The sequence below is a fragment of the Choloepus didactylus genome, chromosome 22, assembly GCF_015220235.1.
Source record: "Choloepus didactylus isolate mChoDid1 chromosome 22, mChoDid1.pri, whole genome shotgun sequence".
Taxonomy (NCBI): domain Eukaryota; kingdom Metazoa; phylum Chordata; class Mammalia; order Pilosa; family Megalonychidae; genus Choloepus; species Choloepus didactylus.
The window spans coordinates 2,897,557-2,912,196 of NC_051328.1; the positions used below are offsets into that span (position 1 = coordinate 2,897,557).

Below are 14,640 nucleotides of genomic sequence, written 5' to 3' on the forward strand. Positions count from 1 at the left end.
CATTCCCACCCTAGCGATGAATGAGAGTTCCAGTTTCTCCACAACCTCTCCAGCATTTCTTGTTTTCTGTTTGTTTAATGCCAGCCATTCTTACTGGTAGGAGATATCTCATTGTGGTTTTGATTTGCATTTCCCTGATAGCTAATGAAGATCAACATTTTTTTTCATGTGTTTTTTAATCACTTGTATTTCTTCTTTGGAAAAATCTCTCTTTATCTTTTGCCCATTTTATAATTGGGCTGTTTGTACTAGTGTCGTTGAGTTGTAGGACTTCTTTATATATACACGATATCAGTCTGTTATCAAATATATGGTTTCCAAATATTTTCTCCCATTGAGTTGGCTGCCTCTTCCCCTTTCTGACAAAGTCTTTTGAGGCCCAAAGCTTTTGATTTTGAGGAGTTCCCATTTACCTATTTTTCCTTTCACTGCTTGTGCTTTGGGTGTAAGGTCAAAGAAGCTACCTCTTACTACTTGGTCTTGAAGATGTTTCCCTATATTATCTTTTTTTTTTTAACTTTCAAAAATACATGTATTCCCTTTCTCTCCCCTCTCAGCACCTTCAGATAATGTGATGACATCATTTCTTGTGTGCATTCAAAAAAATTTTCAGCTCTGCTGTCTCCTTAATGTTAAAAAAAAAAGTATGTTATGAAAAGCATTGTTTACAAAATATAGGGAGATACAGAGTCATTTTTAATTTGGAATTCTATGTGAACTATATTATCTTCTAAGAGTTTTATGATGAACTTATATTGAGGTCTTTGATCCACTTTAATTTTTGTATATAGCGTGAGGTAGGGATCCTCTTTCATTCCTTTGGATGTGGATATCCAGTTCTCCCAGCCCCATTTGTTGAAGAGACTGTTCTGTCCCAGTTCAGTGGATTTGGAGGCCTTGTCAAAAATCATTTGGCCATAGACCTGGGTGTCTATTTGCAAACTCTCAATTGGATTCCATTGATCATTATGTCTATCTTTGTGCCGATATCATGCTGTTTTGATGACTCTGGCTTTATAGTAGGCTTTAATGTCAGGAAGTGTAAGTCCTCCCACTTCGTTCTTTTTTAGAATGTTTTTGGCAATTCAAGGCACCTTTCCCTTCCAGATAAATTTGATGACTAGCTTTTCCAAGTCTGCAATTTAAGTTGTTGGAATTTTTATTGGAATTGCATTGAATCTGTGGATCAGTTTGGGTGGAATTTACGTCTTAATGACATTTAGCCTTCCTATCCATGAACACGAAATATCTTTCCACTTAATTAGGTCCCCTTTGATTTCTTTTAGTAACATTTTGTAATTTTCTTTGTAGACATCTTCTACATCCTTGATTAAATTTATTCCTAAGTACTGGAATTTTTTAGTTTCTATTATGAAAGGATTTTTTTTTTAATTGCCTCTTCAGTTAGGTCATTATTAGAGGAAAGGAATATTACTGACTTATGTGCATTAATCTTGTATCCCACCACTCTTCTGAATTTGTTTATTAGCTCAAGTAGCTTTGTGGTCTATTTCTCAGGCTTCTCCAATATAAGATCATATCATCTGCAAATAATTACAGTTTTCCTTCTTCCTTTCCAACTTGGATACTTTTTATTTCTTTGTCTTGGTGAATTTCTCTGGCTAGAACTTCCAGCACAGTATTGAATGATAGTGGTGACAGTGGGCATCCTTGCCTCTTTCCTGATCTTAGAGGGAAGGCTTTCAGTCTCTCACCATTGAGTACTATGCTGGCTGTGGGTTTTTCATATATGCCCTTTATCATGTTGAGGAAGTTTCCTTCAATTCCTACCTTTTGAAGTGTTTTTATCAAAAAGAGTTGTTGAATTTTGTCAAATATTTCTCATGTCTATTGAGACTATCATTTGATTTTTCTGTTAATGTGTTGTATAATGTTGATTGATTTTCTTACGTTGAATCATGCTTGCACGCCAGGAATGAACCCTACTTGTTGGTGGTGTATACATCTTTTAATGTGTCATTGGATTCAGTTTGCAAGTATTTTGTTGAGAATTTTTGCATCTATGTTCATTAGGGAGATTGACCTGTAGTTTTCCTTTCTTGTAATATCTTTATCTGGTTTTGGTGTTAGAGTGATGTTAGCTTCATAAAGTGAGTGAGTTAGTGTTCCTTTTTCTTCAGTTTCTTGAAAGAGTTTGAGGAGGAGTGGTGTCATTTCTTTTTGGAAAGTTTGGCAAAATTCCCCTTTGAAGCCATGTGGCCCTGGGCTTTTATTTGTGGGTAGATTTTTGACGACTGATTGGATCTCTTTGCATGTGATTGGTTTGTTGAGGTCTTCTATTTCTTCTTGGGTTTGTCTAGGTTGTTCATGTGTTTCCAGTTAATTCTCCATTTCCTCTAGGTTGTCTAGTTTGTTGGTGTACAGTTGTTCATAGTATCCTCTTATGATTTTTTTAATTTCTTTGGAATCCATAGTAATGACCTAGCTCTTATTTATGATTTTATTTATTTGAGTCTTCTGTCTGTTTTACTTTGTCAGTCTAGCCAAGGGTATGTCAATCTTGTTGATCTTCTCAAAAACAAACTTTGGGTTTTATTTATTCTCTCTCTCTCTCTCTGTTGTTCTGCGTCTCATTTATTTCTGCTTTAATCTTTATTTCTTTTCTTCTACATGCTTTGGGGTTAGTTTGCTAATCATTCTCTAGCCTCTTCAGTTGTTCATTTAGGTCTTTGGTTTTAGCTCCTTCTTCCTTTCTGATACATGCATTTTGAGCTGTAAGTTTTCCCTCTTTGTACCACCTTCACTGCATTCCATTGGTTTTGATGTGTTGTGTTCTCATTTTCATTCTTCTCTGGATATTTACTGTTTTCTTTTGCAGTTTCTTCTTTGACCCACTGGTTGTTTAAGGGTATGTTGTTTAACCTCCATATATTTGTAACAGATTGGGTTCTTTGGTGGTTATTGATTTCTGATTGCATTCCAGTGTGATTTGAATAATTTCAGTCTTTTTAAATTTATTAAGATTTGTTTTGTGCCCCAGCGTATGAACTATTGTGGAGAATTTTCCATGAGCACTGGAGAAGAATGTATATACTGATATTTTGTGATGTAATGATCCATATATGTCTGTTAAGTCTAATTCATTGATCACATTTTTTTGGTTCTCAATTTCCTTATTGGTCTCTATTTGTTTTATCTATAGAAGGAAGTGGTGTATTGAAGTCTCCCATGACTATTGTAGAAATGTCTGTTTCTCCCTTCAGTTTTGTTTCAATTACTTGAAGCTCCTTGATTGGGTACATAAACATTCATTATTATTTCTTCTTGTTGAATTTTCTATTTAATTAATATATAGTGTCATTCTTTGTCCCTTATGACATCTCTGCATTTAAAGTCTATTTTGGCTGATACTAGTATAGCTACTGTTTTCTTGGTGTAGTTTGCATGGAATATTTTTTTCCAACATTTCACTTTCAGTCTCTTTGTGTTGCAGGGTCTAAGATGAGTCTCTTGTAAACAGCATATCGATGGGTCATCCTTTTTAATCCATTCTGCCAGTCTGTGTCTTTTAATTCGGGAGTTTTATCCATTCAAATTCAAAGTTAGTACTGTGAAGGCAGTTCTTTAACCAGACATGTTATACTTTGTTTTTTATTTTGTTTGTTTTTATTTTTATTTTTGTTTGTTTCCTTGCAATTTTATTCAGATGCAGTCATATACCATACAGTTAAAGTGTGCAGTCTGTTGTTCACAGTATTATATTGTTGTGCATTCAACACAATTTTTGAACATTTCCATTACTCCAAAAAAAAAATAATTAAAATAAGAATAAGAATAAAAACAAAAGTAGAAAAGAACACCCCAAACAACCCATCCCCCCATTACTCTTTTAATTTTCCTTCCCCATTTCTCTACTCATCTGTCCATACACTGGATGAAGGGGGGATGGTAAGTGTGAGCCACAAGATTTTCACAATCACACAGTCATAAACCATATAAGCTATATAGTTAAAAAATCATCTTCAAGAATCAAGGCTACTGGGTTGCAGTTCAGCAGTTTCAGGTATTTCCTTCTAGTAAGGTATATCTACATAATGCGTAAGAATAATCTCCAGAATGGCCTCTTGACTCCATTTGAAACCTCTGAGCCCCTGAAACTTTATTTTGTTTCATTTCTCTACCCCGTTTTGGTCAAGAAGGCTTTCTCAACCCCACGATGCCTCGTCCTGACTCATCCCCGGGAGTCATATCTCACCGTTGCCGGGGAGATTTACACCCCTGTTAACCCAACAAATTTTGCACAGTCAGCATTTCTTCAATTTACTCATGTATTCATAATTTTCTTTGCTGTCCAATACTATTTACCTGTTAGACATTTTTTCTGAGATTATATTTTCTTTCTGAAGAACATTCTTTAAAGAATCCATTAGTGACAATTTGTTGGTAATAAATTATCATTTTTTGTTCTACTCAGAATGTGCTAATTTTGCCCATATTCTTGGAAGACAGTTTTGCTACATATAGAAATCTATGGTGACCATTATTTTCTCTCATACTGTTTTCTGGCTTCCATTATTGCTGTAGAGATGTTAGCTGTCGGTCTAGTTGTTGGTCTTTCATAGGTAATTTCTCTTTTCTCTTTGTTTAAGGTCATCTGTTTGTCTTTGATGTTCTGCAGTTTCATTATGATATGCCTAGCATGGATTTCTTTCTAGTTTTTTCTTCTTGATAGCCACTGGGATTCCTGAATAAGGAGATTTGTCTCTCTTTAAAATTCTGAAAAGTTCTCAGATCTATTCCCCCCTCTCCTTTTTTTTCCTCTGATTTACTCTTACTAATATTCTTCATTTCTGTGCCCTTCTTCAGACCTCTCTCTCCTTTATTTTTGCACAGCCAGTAATGCTCCCTTTAGTATTTCTTAATAGATTCTCTCAGCATTTGTCTGTTTATGAAAATTTTAAACTCTCCCTCAGTTTTTAAGTAGAGTTTTGCTGGGTAAAGAATTCTTGGCTGGCAACTTTTCTCTTTTAGAATCTTAAATATGTCATACCACTGCCTTCTCACGGCCATGATGTCTGCTGTGTCATCAGCACTTAGTCTTATGTGATTTCCCACCTATGTGTTGAATTTCTTCTCTCTTACTGCTTTTAAGACTTGCTCCTCTTCGGCATTTGACAATCTGGTTAGTAACAGCCTCACAATAGGTCTGTTTGGATTTATTCTATTTGGAGTTCGCTCGGCTTCTTTGATTTGCATATTTATGTTGTTTCAAAGGGTTGGGAAGTTTTCCCCAACTATGTCCTCAAATACTCTTCATAGCCCTTTACTCTTCTGTTCTCCTTCTGGGACACCAATGATTCTTATATCTTCAGGCTTCATGTTGTCCTTCATTTCCCTGAAATCCATTTCATATTTTTCAGTTTTTTTCACCATTAGTTCTTTTGTGCATTTGCATTCAATTGTCGTGTCTTCTGATTCACTTATTATTTCTTCCGCCTCTTCAAATCTGCTGATGTGTGTGTCTCTAGTATATTTTTAATTTGATCTACAGTACCTTTTATTTCCATAAGATCTGTTATTTTTTTTATTTACTCTTTCAAATTCTTTTTTATGCTCTTTTTGAGTCTTCTTGATGTCCTTTTTGTCTTTAGGTAACCCATTGAAGTTGTTTTGGACATTTGTATGTTCCTTTTTGATTAATTGCTCCAGATTCTGTTCCTCCTCTGACTTTTCAATTTGGTTGTTTGACTTGTCCGTATATACTTCTAGTCTTACATGCTTTGTGATTTTCTCTTGGCTTTGGTGCATTTTCTTGTCTTGATAAGCAGGATTATTTGAACATTTATATGGAATTTGTCAGAGCCACAGCTTGCTGGAGTGCACCTCCCCTGTACTCCCAGCAGATGATGCTCTTGAGCCACCTCTTACTCTCAAACCAGGTTTCCCCCAACTTCAGCTATGCACTGTGCAAGGTCAAAAGCAGGTGGAAATCCAATCAGCACACCAGTTCTCCTTGTTCACTGGGGACTGCCAGCCCTGGAGGTGGGCCTTGGGCCCTTTGCAGCACAGCAAGGAGTCTGCTTTAAGGGCTCAGTGAATTTGGTAATTCCCTGGCCTCCGAGTGAATCACTTTCTAGCTATGGGGCCACACATCTCACCCTGTAGTTCAAATGTGTCCCAGACTCTGCCACTTGTCTGTGAGCCTCTGGACTTGGGGAAGGGCTCCTGTTGCTTCCTTGTGTTGCCCTTGCCTCTCCCCAACTCCTTCCTCTATACACCCCTGGCTTCCATGGAGGAAGAGCAAATGAGTTCACCGCAAGTCCACTAACTCCCGCTTTCCCTCACAGCAGCTCCTGGTCTTGGAGCTGTGAAGGGTTATCTCCCCAGCCAAATGCTTAAATGGGTGCATGGTGCATGGAAAGCTGCTCCCTCCCATGCTTGTCCCTGGCGGCGGTCCAGGTCAAACACACTCACCATATCCTTTCACATTCAATCTTTGCCTCTATCCATGTCCCCGCTGTGCATTGTGGCATACTCTTTCCTGCCAGTCGCAACCTGGAACCGCTGTTCTGTGTTTCCTCTGCCGCTTCTCTAGTCCCTTTCATGGAAGAAAAGTTTATTCTGCCTCTCCTATTCTCCATATTAGTTTTAATAGATTAGCATTTATGCTCTTCCAGGATATAAGGTTTCTTAATTTATGTCACCGCTTATAAATAGCAAAACAATAAAGATAGAATTTCATTTCCATAGAATGACAGTGAAACATTAATTATGTAAAATGGCTTGTTTGTTTACATCTCAGTGATCATACAAATGACCTAGGGAAATAATTGCTGCTTATTTAGAATATCAGTATACTAATCAACTCTGCATCATGAGCTAAACTGAAATTAATAAATTGAAATTATATGTTGATATTTGCCATAAGTACGCCTATATTGGTTTGCAAATGTACATTTTTGAGCGATAAAAGAAATTCTGTAATATGCTACCTGATTTGTATAGGGAACATATAACATACCAATGTCAAAATTTTTATTTCCTCTTCCTGCTCTCTTTTTCTGCCTACACTGTTTAGAATGTCAGTGTCCATAATGGGCAAGGTTAGTGTATGGTTAATAATCCGGACTTCAGAGACAGTCTGCCTATGGTAGAATCTCAACTCTGCCATTTACCAGCTATGTGCATGTTGTTTAACCTCTCAGTGACTTCATCATCTGTAAAATTATAAGGTTGTGTGGATTAATTAATTCATATGTGTGAATGCCAGGCATACACTAAGCACTGTATACCTATTGCTGCCACTACTGCTGCATTGAAAACTCAGCATCATGTCATTTTAACATGATCAGTGTAGAACTGTAGGTCAGGAATCACGAGTACATTTTCATAGCTTAAGTGCAATGAAAATACAGAAATGTGAAGACTGACTTTATTAAAAGTTAGATTCTTTTTTGTTGTTATTTAGTAATTTTTTAGCACAACTAAGAAAACTCGTAGATGTGGAGCTCCCAGGTCATAGAGTATGTTTGCTATAAATTTGTGTAGATACTGCTAATATGCCCCTGAAGAGACTGTAAAGAATTATATTTCAGGGATCTTGTTCTACTGCCACCCCTCCCCTCCCCACCCAACCACTCACCCACCCTGCCCACATTCCCCTCTAGGCTCACAGAAAATCCCTGCTATGCTGAGCCTCAGGTGCTGGTGGATATCTCTCAGGTGTGTTACAGCAGAAGACAACAGAGAATTGCTGACTTTGTGCCTTCTTCCTACCCTTCCCTCTCCAAAACTCTAAATTACCTTCTTGGTTATATCCTTGGATTTTATCAAAATTTCCACAAGGAGCTACCATGTGAAAAGCTCTTCCATGTTTGTACTACAACAGGAGTTGAAGACTTTGTCCTTGTATTGCTCAGGTCCCATTCAGAAATCTCTGTTGCAATTTAGGGTTAGGAGACATTTTCTCTCTCCTTATCAAACTGGTTAATGATTTGCATATAGGATTTCCTACATGTAAGGTCATGTTATTTGTGAAAGTAAGTAGTTCTGGGTTTTTTGTAATGCCCTTATCAGTTTGAGGAAGTCCCTTTTTATTTCTTCTTTTTGAGGTTTGTTTTTTTTTTAAATCATAAATGTGTGTTGGATTTTGTCTAATGCTTTTTCTGCATCTATTGAAATGATCATGTCATTTTTATATTTTATTCTATTTATGTGGTATTTTACATTGATTGATTTTTTGGACATTAAACCAACCTCGGATTTGTGGGATAAATCCTATGTTGTCAGGGTGCATAATCCTTTTTATATGTTACTGTATTCAGTTTGGTAGTATTTTGTTGAGGGTTTTTGTGTCTGTATTCACACAAAATGATGTGTGATGTCTTTGGATTTCATATCAGGATAATTCTGTCCTCAGCCCTCTTCTGTTTTTTGGAAGAGTTTGTGAAAGATTGGTATTTATTTTTAAACCATTTGGTAGAATTCATCAGTGAAGCCATCTTGTCCTAGGTTTCTCTTTACGTGAAGTTTCAGTATAGGTCATTATAGGTCTCTTCAGATTTCCTGTACCGTCTTGAGTCAGTTTTGGTAATTTATGTCTTTCTAGGAATTTGTTCATTTTTTTATCTAATTTGTTAGCATATAGTTGTTCATAGTATTCTCTTATAATCCTTTTTATTTCTGTAAGGTCAGTAGTAATGTCTCCACTTTCATTCTTGATTTTGTAAAATGAAGTCTTCTCTTTTTTTCTTGATCAGTCTAGGTGGAGGTTGTCTTTTTCTTGATCTTTTCAAGGACTAACTTTTTGTTTCATTGATTCTGTATAGTGCATTTCTATACTTTAGTTCATTAATTTCCACTCTTCTTTATTTCCTTCTTTTTGCTTCCATTTGATTTAGTTTGCTCTTTTTGTCCATTGTCTTAAGGTAAAGAATAGGTTATTATTTGAGATTTTTATTCTGTTTTAATATAGTCATTTATAGCTATATATTTCCCTCTAAGCACTTCCTGGACTGTGTCCCCTAAGTTTGGGTTTGTTGCATCTTCATAGTCATTCATCTCATTAGAAAGTTAATTAGAAAATATTTTCTAATTTTCCTTTTGGTTTCATCTCTCACCCATTGGTTTTATAGGAGTGTGTTGTTTAATTTCCACATATTTGTGAATTTTCCATTTTTCCTTCTGTATTGATTTTTAATTTCATTCCATTATGATTAGAAAACATGCTTTGTGTGGTACCTATCCTTTTAAATTTATTGAGGCTTGTTTTATTGCCTGGCATATGGTCTATCCTGGAGAATGTTCCACATGTACATGAGAAGAATGTTCTGTTGTTGGGTGGAATGTTCTATATATGTCTGTTAAGTCACATTGTGTTAAGTATACTTGTTTTATAATATTGTACAAGTGCATTTCTGATAATGTCACTTCCCTTCTTTCTTTTCAGTCGATGAATTAATCAGTCCTAAAGATATTGATCCAGTCCAGCGCTATATCCCCCTACAAAATCAACGTAACATTAGCATGAGGTTTTCCAATCAGGTAAACAGATATTTCATTTCTTAATTTAGACTCAACCAAAACATTTCAAGCTTAATTGAAAAAGAAATTTTATTATGAATGGGTTTTGTTGTTCCTACTTAGCGCACCTTCTCCCTCTTGTAGTAAATTAAAATGTACTTGTGGTAAAGGGCTATTTATTAATAAGGGAGTAGGAATCAAGCTTTCTTGCAGGTGAACATTTCCATTTTTAGAATGGTTGTGTCTAAGGTGTCAGTTGTCTTTTAGAAGATACAGTCCCTGAAGGCCTTGTGCCTGATGTCTCTCCAGCGGGACATCTATGTCACAGGACTGAGTTACTAACAGAATTGTTCTTAGTACATGGTGACACGTCAGGGGAGGGAACAGTTTTAAAATTTTTACATTTAGTAGCTGTGGATTCAGACTGTGTGTCAACAGAATAACTGTTTGCAGGATCAGCAAGACTGATGTTGTCTTGAGCAAACCCCGAAGTATTAAATGATACCAGTAATGAGACTGCTAAAATGAAAACATTATGGATTGTGAGAACTGCCTGAGGAGAAAGGGAATGAACTTGAGTGTATGCCTGGGATTCCAAGCGGTTAATGTGCATTGAATAAGAATATAGTAGATATGCTTACAAAATTGAAATATTCCGTTCATTAAGTGTGTGTATATATCTCTATATATCTCATGCAAGTGCATGTGTGTTTATGTCCAAGGAATCAATAATTGCTTGTTTTAATGATACAAAGGGAGAGCCAATCAGCCCCATTAGATTCTGTTCCACTATTTCTTTCTTTCTTTTGCTTGTCTTCACCAAATCTTTTAAGTAGTCTGACTGGTTTATAGATGAGAGGCTACTTGGGAAACTTCTAAATAAATATTAAGTTTTTATCAAGAACATAAAATTCCCATGTTAATATGTGATAGAAATTTCTCACTGTCCTATTAGGTCTAAGGTGGGAAATTGGCCTTCATTTTAGTAAGCACTTTTATCAGTACAGTGCTAGTGTCCATTTTGCAAAAATTTGAGATGTACAATTTCACTTGAAGAAGTGGTAAAATAGGGTATATTACTCCACGCCTCAACTCTGAGCTATTTTAAGACTAGTGTGTGTTACTTTCTTAGCACTTCACGTGTAAGATCCACTTCCTTAGGATCATGAAACCTCAAAGCTTTTCCTTGGAAAATCTACATTTCACATATGGGAGCAGGAGCCCAGGAGCATCAAAGCATTTTATTGGTACATGGCTACTGTAACCATCCATTTAAACAGTTACTTCATGATTGATGCATATAAGCAGTGCTGTGGGTTTTGTGTAATTTCTATCATACGATTTACGTGCAGCACTTTGCTCTCAAGAAAGCTTATAGTACAGGTGAGTTATAGTGAATTTTATACAGAATTCATTCTAATGTTAACATCTTGCATAACTGTAGTACAATATGAAAACCAGAAAATTTACATTGATATAATTCAAAGTTTATTCAGATTTCACTAGTTATAACATCTTTGTGTGTCTATAGCTCTTTACAATTTTTATGCAATTTTATTGAGATATATTCACATACCATACGTGTCATCCAAAGTGTACAGTTAGTTGTTCACAGTATCATCATATAGTTGTATATTCATCACCATAATCAATTTTTTAACATTTTCATTACTCCAAAAAATAAAGAATAAAATAAAAGTAACAAAGAACACTCAAAACATCCCATACCCTTCCTCCTCCCTGTTACTCATTTACTTTTTGTCCCCATTTTTCTACTCATCTGTCCATACACTGGATAAAAGGAGTGTGAGCCACAAGGTATTCACAATCACACTGTCACACCATATCAGCTATATAGTTACACAATCGTCTTCAAGAATCAAGGCTATTGGGTTGCAATTCAACAGTTTAAGGTCTTTCTTCCTAGTGATTCTAATACACTAAAAATTTAAAAGGGATATTTATATAATGCATAAGAATAACTTCCAGAATGACTTCTCGACTCCATTTGAAATCTCTCATCCATGAAACTGTATTTTGTTTCATTTCTCTTCCCCCTTTTGGTTCAGAAGGCTTTCTCAATCCAATGATGCTGGGCCCAGGCTCATCCCTGGGAGTCATGTCCCACGTTGCCAGGGAGATTTACGTACCTGGGAGTCATGGCCCATGTAGGGGAAAGGCAGCAGTTCCACCTGCCGAGTTGCTTAGAGAGAGAGGCCACATCTAAGCAACAAAAGAGATTCTCTGGGGGTGACTCTTAGGCACAGTTATAAGTAGGTTAAGCCTCTCCTTTGCAGTAACAAGCTTCATAAGAGCAAGCCCCAAGATCAAGGGCTCAGCCTTCTAAATTGGTAGTCCCCAATGCATTCAAGTTTTTGCATATGTCAATAGTTTGTTCCTTTTCATTAATGTTTTAGTATTCCATGGAATGGATATACTATGTTTTGTTTAACCATTCACCTGTTGAAAGTTACTTGAATAGTTTCCAGTTTTGGATTATTACAAATAAAGCATTCGTGGTCACGTGTCTGCAAGAAAATAAATTTTCATTTCTCTGGGATAATTGGTGGGTTTTCTCTGGGAATTGGTGGGTTTTATGGTAAGTCCAGATTTAGCTTTAAAAGGAATGGCTCAATTATTTTCCAGAGTGACTGTATTTTACATTCCCTCTAGCGATATATTTGTGTTCCACTTTCTCTACATCCTTGCAAGCATTTGGTGTTATCACTCTTTTATTTTAACCACTCTAATAGGTGGATGGTGACACCCAACTCATTGGAGGCAACAGTACTATGTTGAGCAAAAGTGGTGAGAGCAGATATCCCTGCTCCATATCCAATCTTAGAGGAGAAGTATTTAGGCTTTAATCATAGAGGAAAAGTATTTAGTCTTCAATCAAGTATGTTGTTAGCTATAGTTTTCTTTCTTAGGAGGTTGAAGAAGTGCTCCTGTATTTGACAGAGCAAGAAAAAGGAAACGAGATAAATAAGCTTAGTAGCTACTATTGATTGTGCTCCTAGTTTATAAACACTGTATAAATCATTTTGTATGTATTATGTCTGATTTTAACATCTCTATGATGTTAAACATTATTATACCTACTTAACAGATAAATAATGTGAGTCTCGAAGAGGTTTAGTAATTTCTTCAAGGTTACACAGTTGTCACCTGGCAGAACCATTATAAAGGTGTTAAATAACCAAGGAGGGATGGCATACATTTGGAAGCAGTGGTTTTTGGAATGGTGTGAAGGAGATAACAAAGAAAATAGCTTGTTTCATGAACAGCCTGGCTTAATATAGCATAACAATTGCATCTGTGCCTTAGGAGAGGATTGTGGAAGTTATTTTAAAATTTACAAAGATAGTTTTATGTCAGTAAAAAATGTATTCTGGGATTCATTATACATAGCATTCATCATACTGAAAGGGTCTAATTGTTTCCTTCTTTCTTCTTCCTTAGATAACCAATCTTGTTAACCCTAGAATGACGCTAAGTCTATTAGTCATTTTTTTTTGGAGTTTTCCTTCTGCCTTATTATCCAAAAAAAATCTCTTTCAGGAGGCTTCTTGCTTTCGGTGTTCATTCCCCATCTCCATTCAAAAATCATGTTCATGGTAGGGTCCCACCATTTTTTTGTTGTTGTTGTTGTTGCTTAAGTAACTCTGCTGGGTACCCAGCTGCAAATGAGACTTTGTTCACACTGCAGCACCTCCCCATGTTAATGTGAGATAATAGTCCCTTGAAGACTGTTTGTTTCCAGCCTTTGTTGTCCATTCATACCCAGAAGAAATTTGATTTCTGCAGAAACTGTAAGCAGCTGACCATACACATTTCACTGATACTTTGTATTCTGCATTACAGCTGTCCACTGGGGATAAGGATAAGGTGACCTTGTAGAGGACATCCATTTATAACAACTGGGGGGTTGAGGTTCTGGAATTCTATAGCACACGGATGTTTATACTGAAATGTTTGTTATACTAATTAGGATACAGAAGATTCCTGGTTAAATAGGGAAGTGCATTTAATACCTTTTATATGTTTGTAGAATCCTGTCTGAAACTATCACATTTAAACAGGTAATAGCATAAGACCAACCAGGAACTGGTTTGGTTTTTGTTTTTTTCCTCATTTTTTAACCAATTAGAGAATAACAGGGAGGAGGAAGGGTATAGGATGTTTTAGGGTTCTTTGTTACTTTTATTTTTGTTCCTGAAGTAGATATTATTAAATGCAAGAGAATATTTGCATAAATAAGCCATTCCAGTATCAAAGAAAGAGTTGTTATTTTATAAAAAGTACTCTGAAATGAAAATGCTATTTTAATATTTAACTAGGAAAGGTTTCATATTGTTGGACATTTCCTTTAGCAAAACAGGTAAGAGCACAACCTCTCAAGGCATGCTGCATGAGTTTGAACCCATGTACTCAGTAAGTTTTAGCTATTATTATATTGTATTTTGATAGTTCCAACACAAACATGGTAACTAATTGAAATGCTCAATAGTTAATGAAGTGGAAGGGTACAAGGATATGTTGCTGTTGTACATTGCAGGTATACCTCAGATACATTGCAGGTTCGATTATAGACCACCTAACAGTAAAGCAAATATCACAATAAAGTGAGTCACATGAATTTTTTTGCTTGCCCAGTGAATATAAAGGTTATGTTTGCACTACACTATAGACTTATTAAATATGCAATAGCATTATGTCTAAAAAACAATGTACCTACCTGTTTTAGTCTAGGTCTACTACAGCAAATACCATGAAACAAGTTGGCTTAAACAAGAGGAATTTATTAGCTTACGGTTTTGAGGCTGAGAAAATTTCCAAATCAAGGCATCATCAAGGCAGTGTTTTCTTCTGAAATACTAGCTGCCAGCAATCCTTGACTCCTCTGCCACGTGGTTAGGCACATGGCAGCTTTCTATATGCCTTTCATCACTAAGCTTAAATCATTTCCACCTTTTGATTTAAAGTAAGAGATGTGAAACTCTTCCTTTCACTTGAACATTTAAAGGCCATTGTTGGGTTGTTAACTGACCTAATTTCAATATTGTTGTGTCTCAGGGAATAACAAGGACCAAGGAGAGGAGAGAGAAGGGGAATGGCCAGTTGATGTTGCTATCAGAACAGACACAACATTTATCG

General features: G+C 36.0%; 1 protein-coding gene across 10 annotated transcripts in view; it reads left to right on the forward strand.

The window, feature by feature from the left end:
* PHKB (phosphorylase kinase regulatory subunit beta) overlaps window positions 1-14,640 on the forward strand; it is a 276,301-nt gene that overhangs the window by 163,420 nt on the left and 98,241 nt on the right. For all 10 annotated transcript variants that reach the window (XR_005213751.1, XM_037815495.1, XM_037815494.1 and 7 more), the window contains one exon: window positions 9,410-9,504. Coding sequence is in view for 9 of the 10 variants with exons in the window: in XM_037815495.1 (XP_037671423.1) it covers window positions 9,410-9,504 (95 nt within the window). In the remaining variant the exon portion in view is untranslated. The remainder of the gene's footprint in view (window positions 1-9,409; window positions 9,505-14,640) is intronic.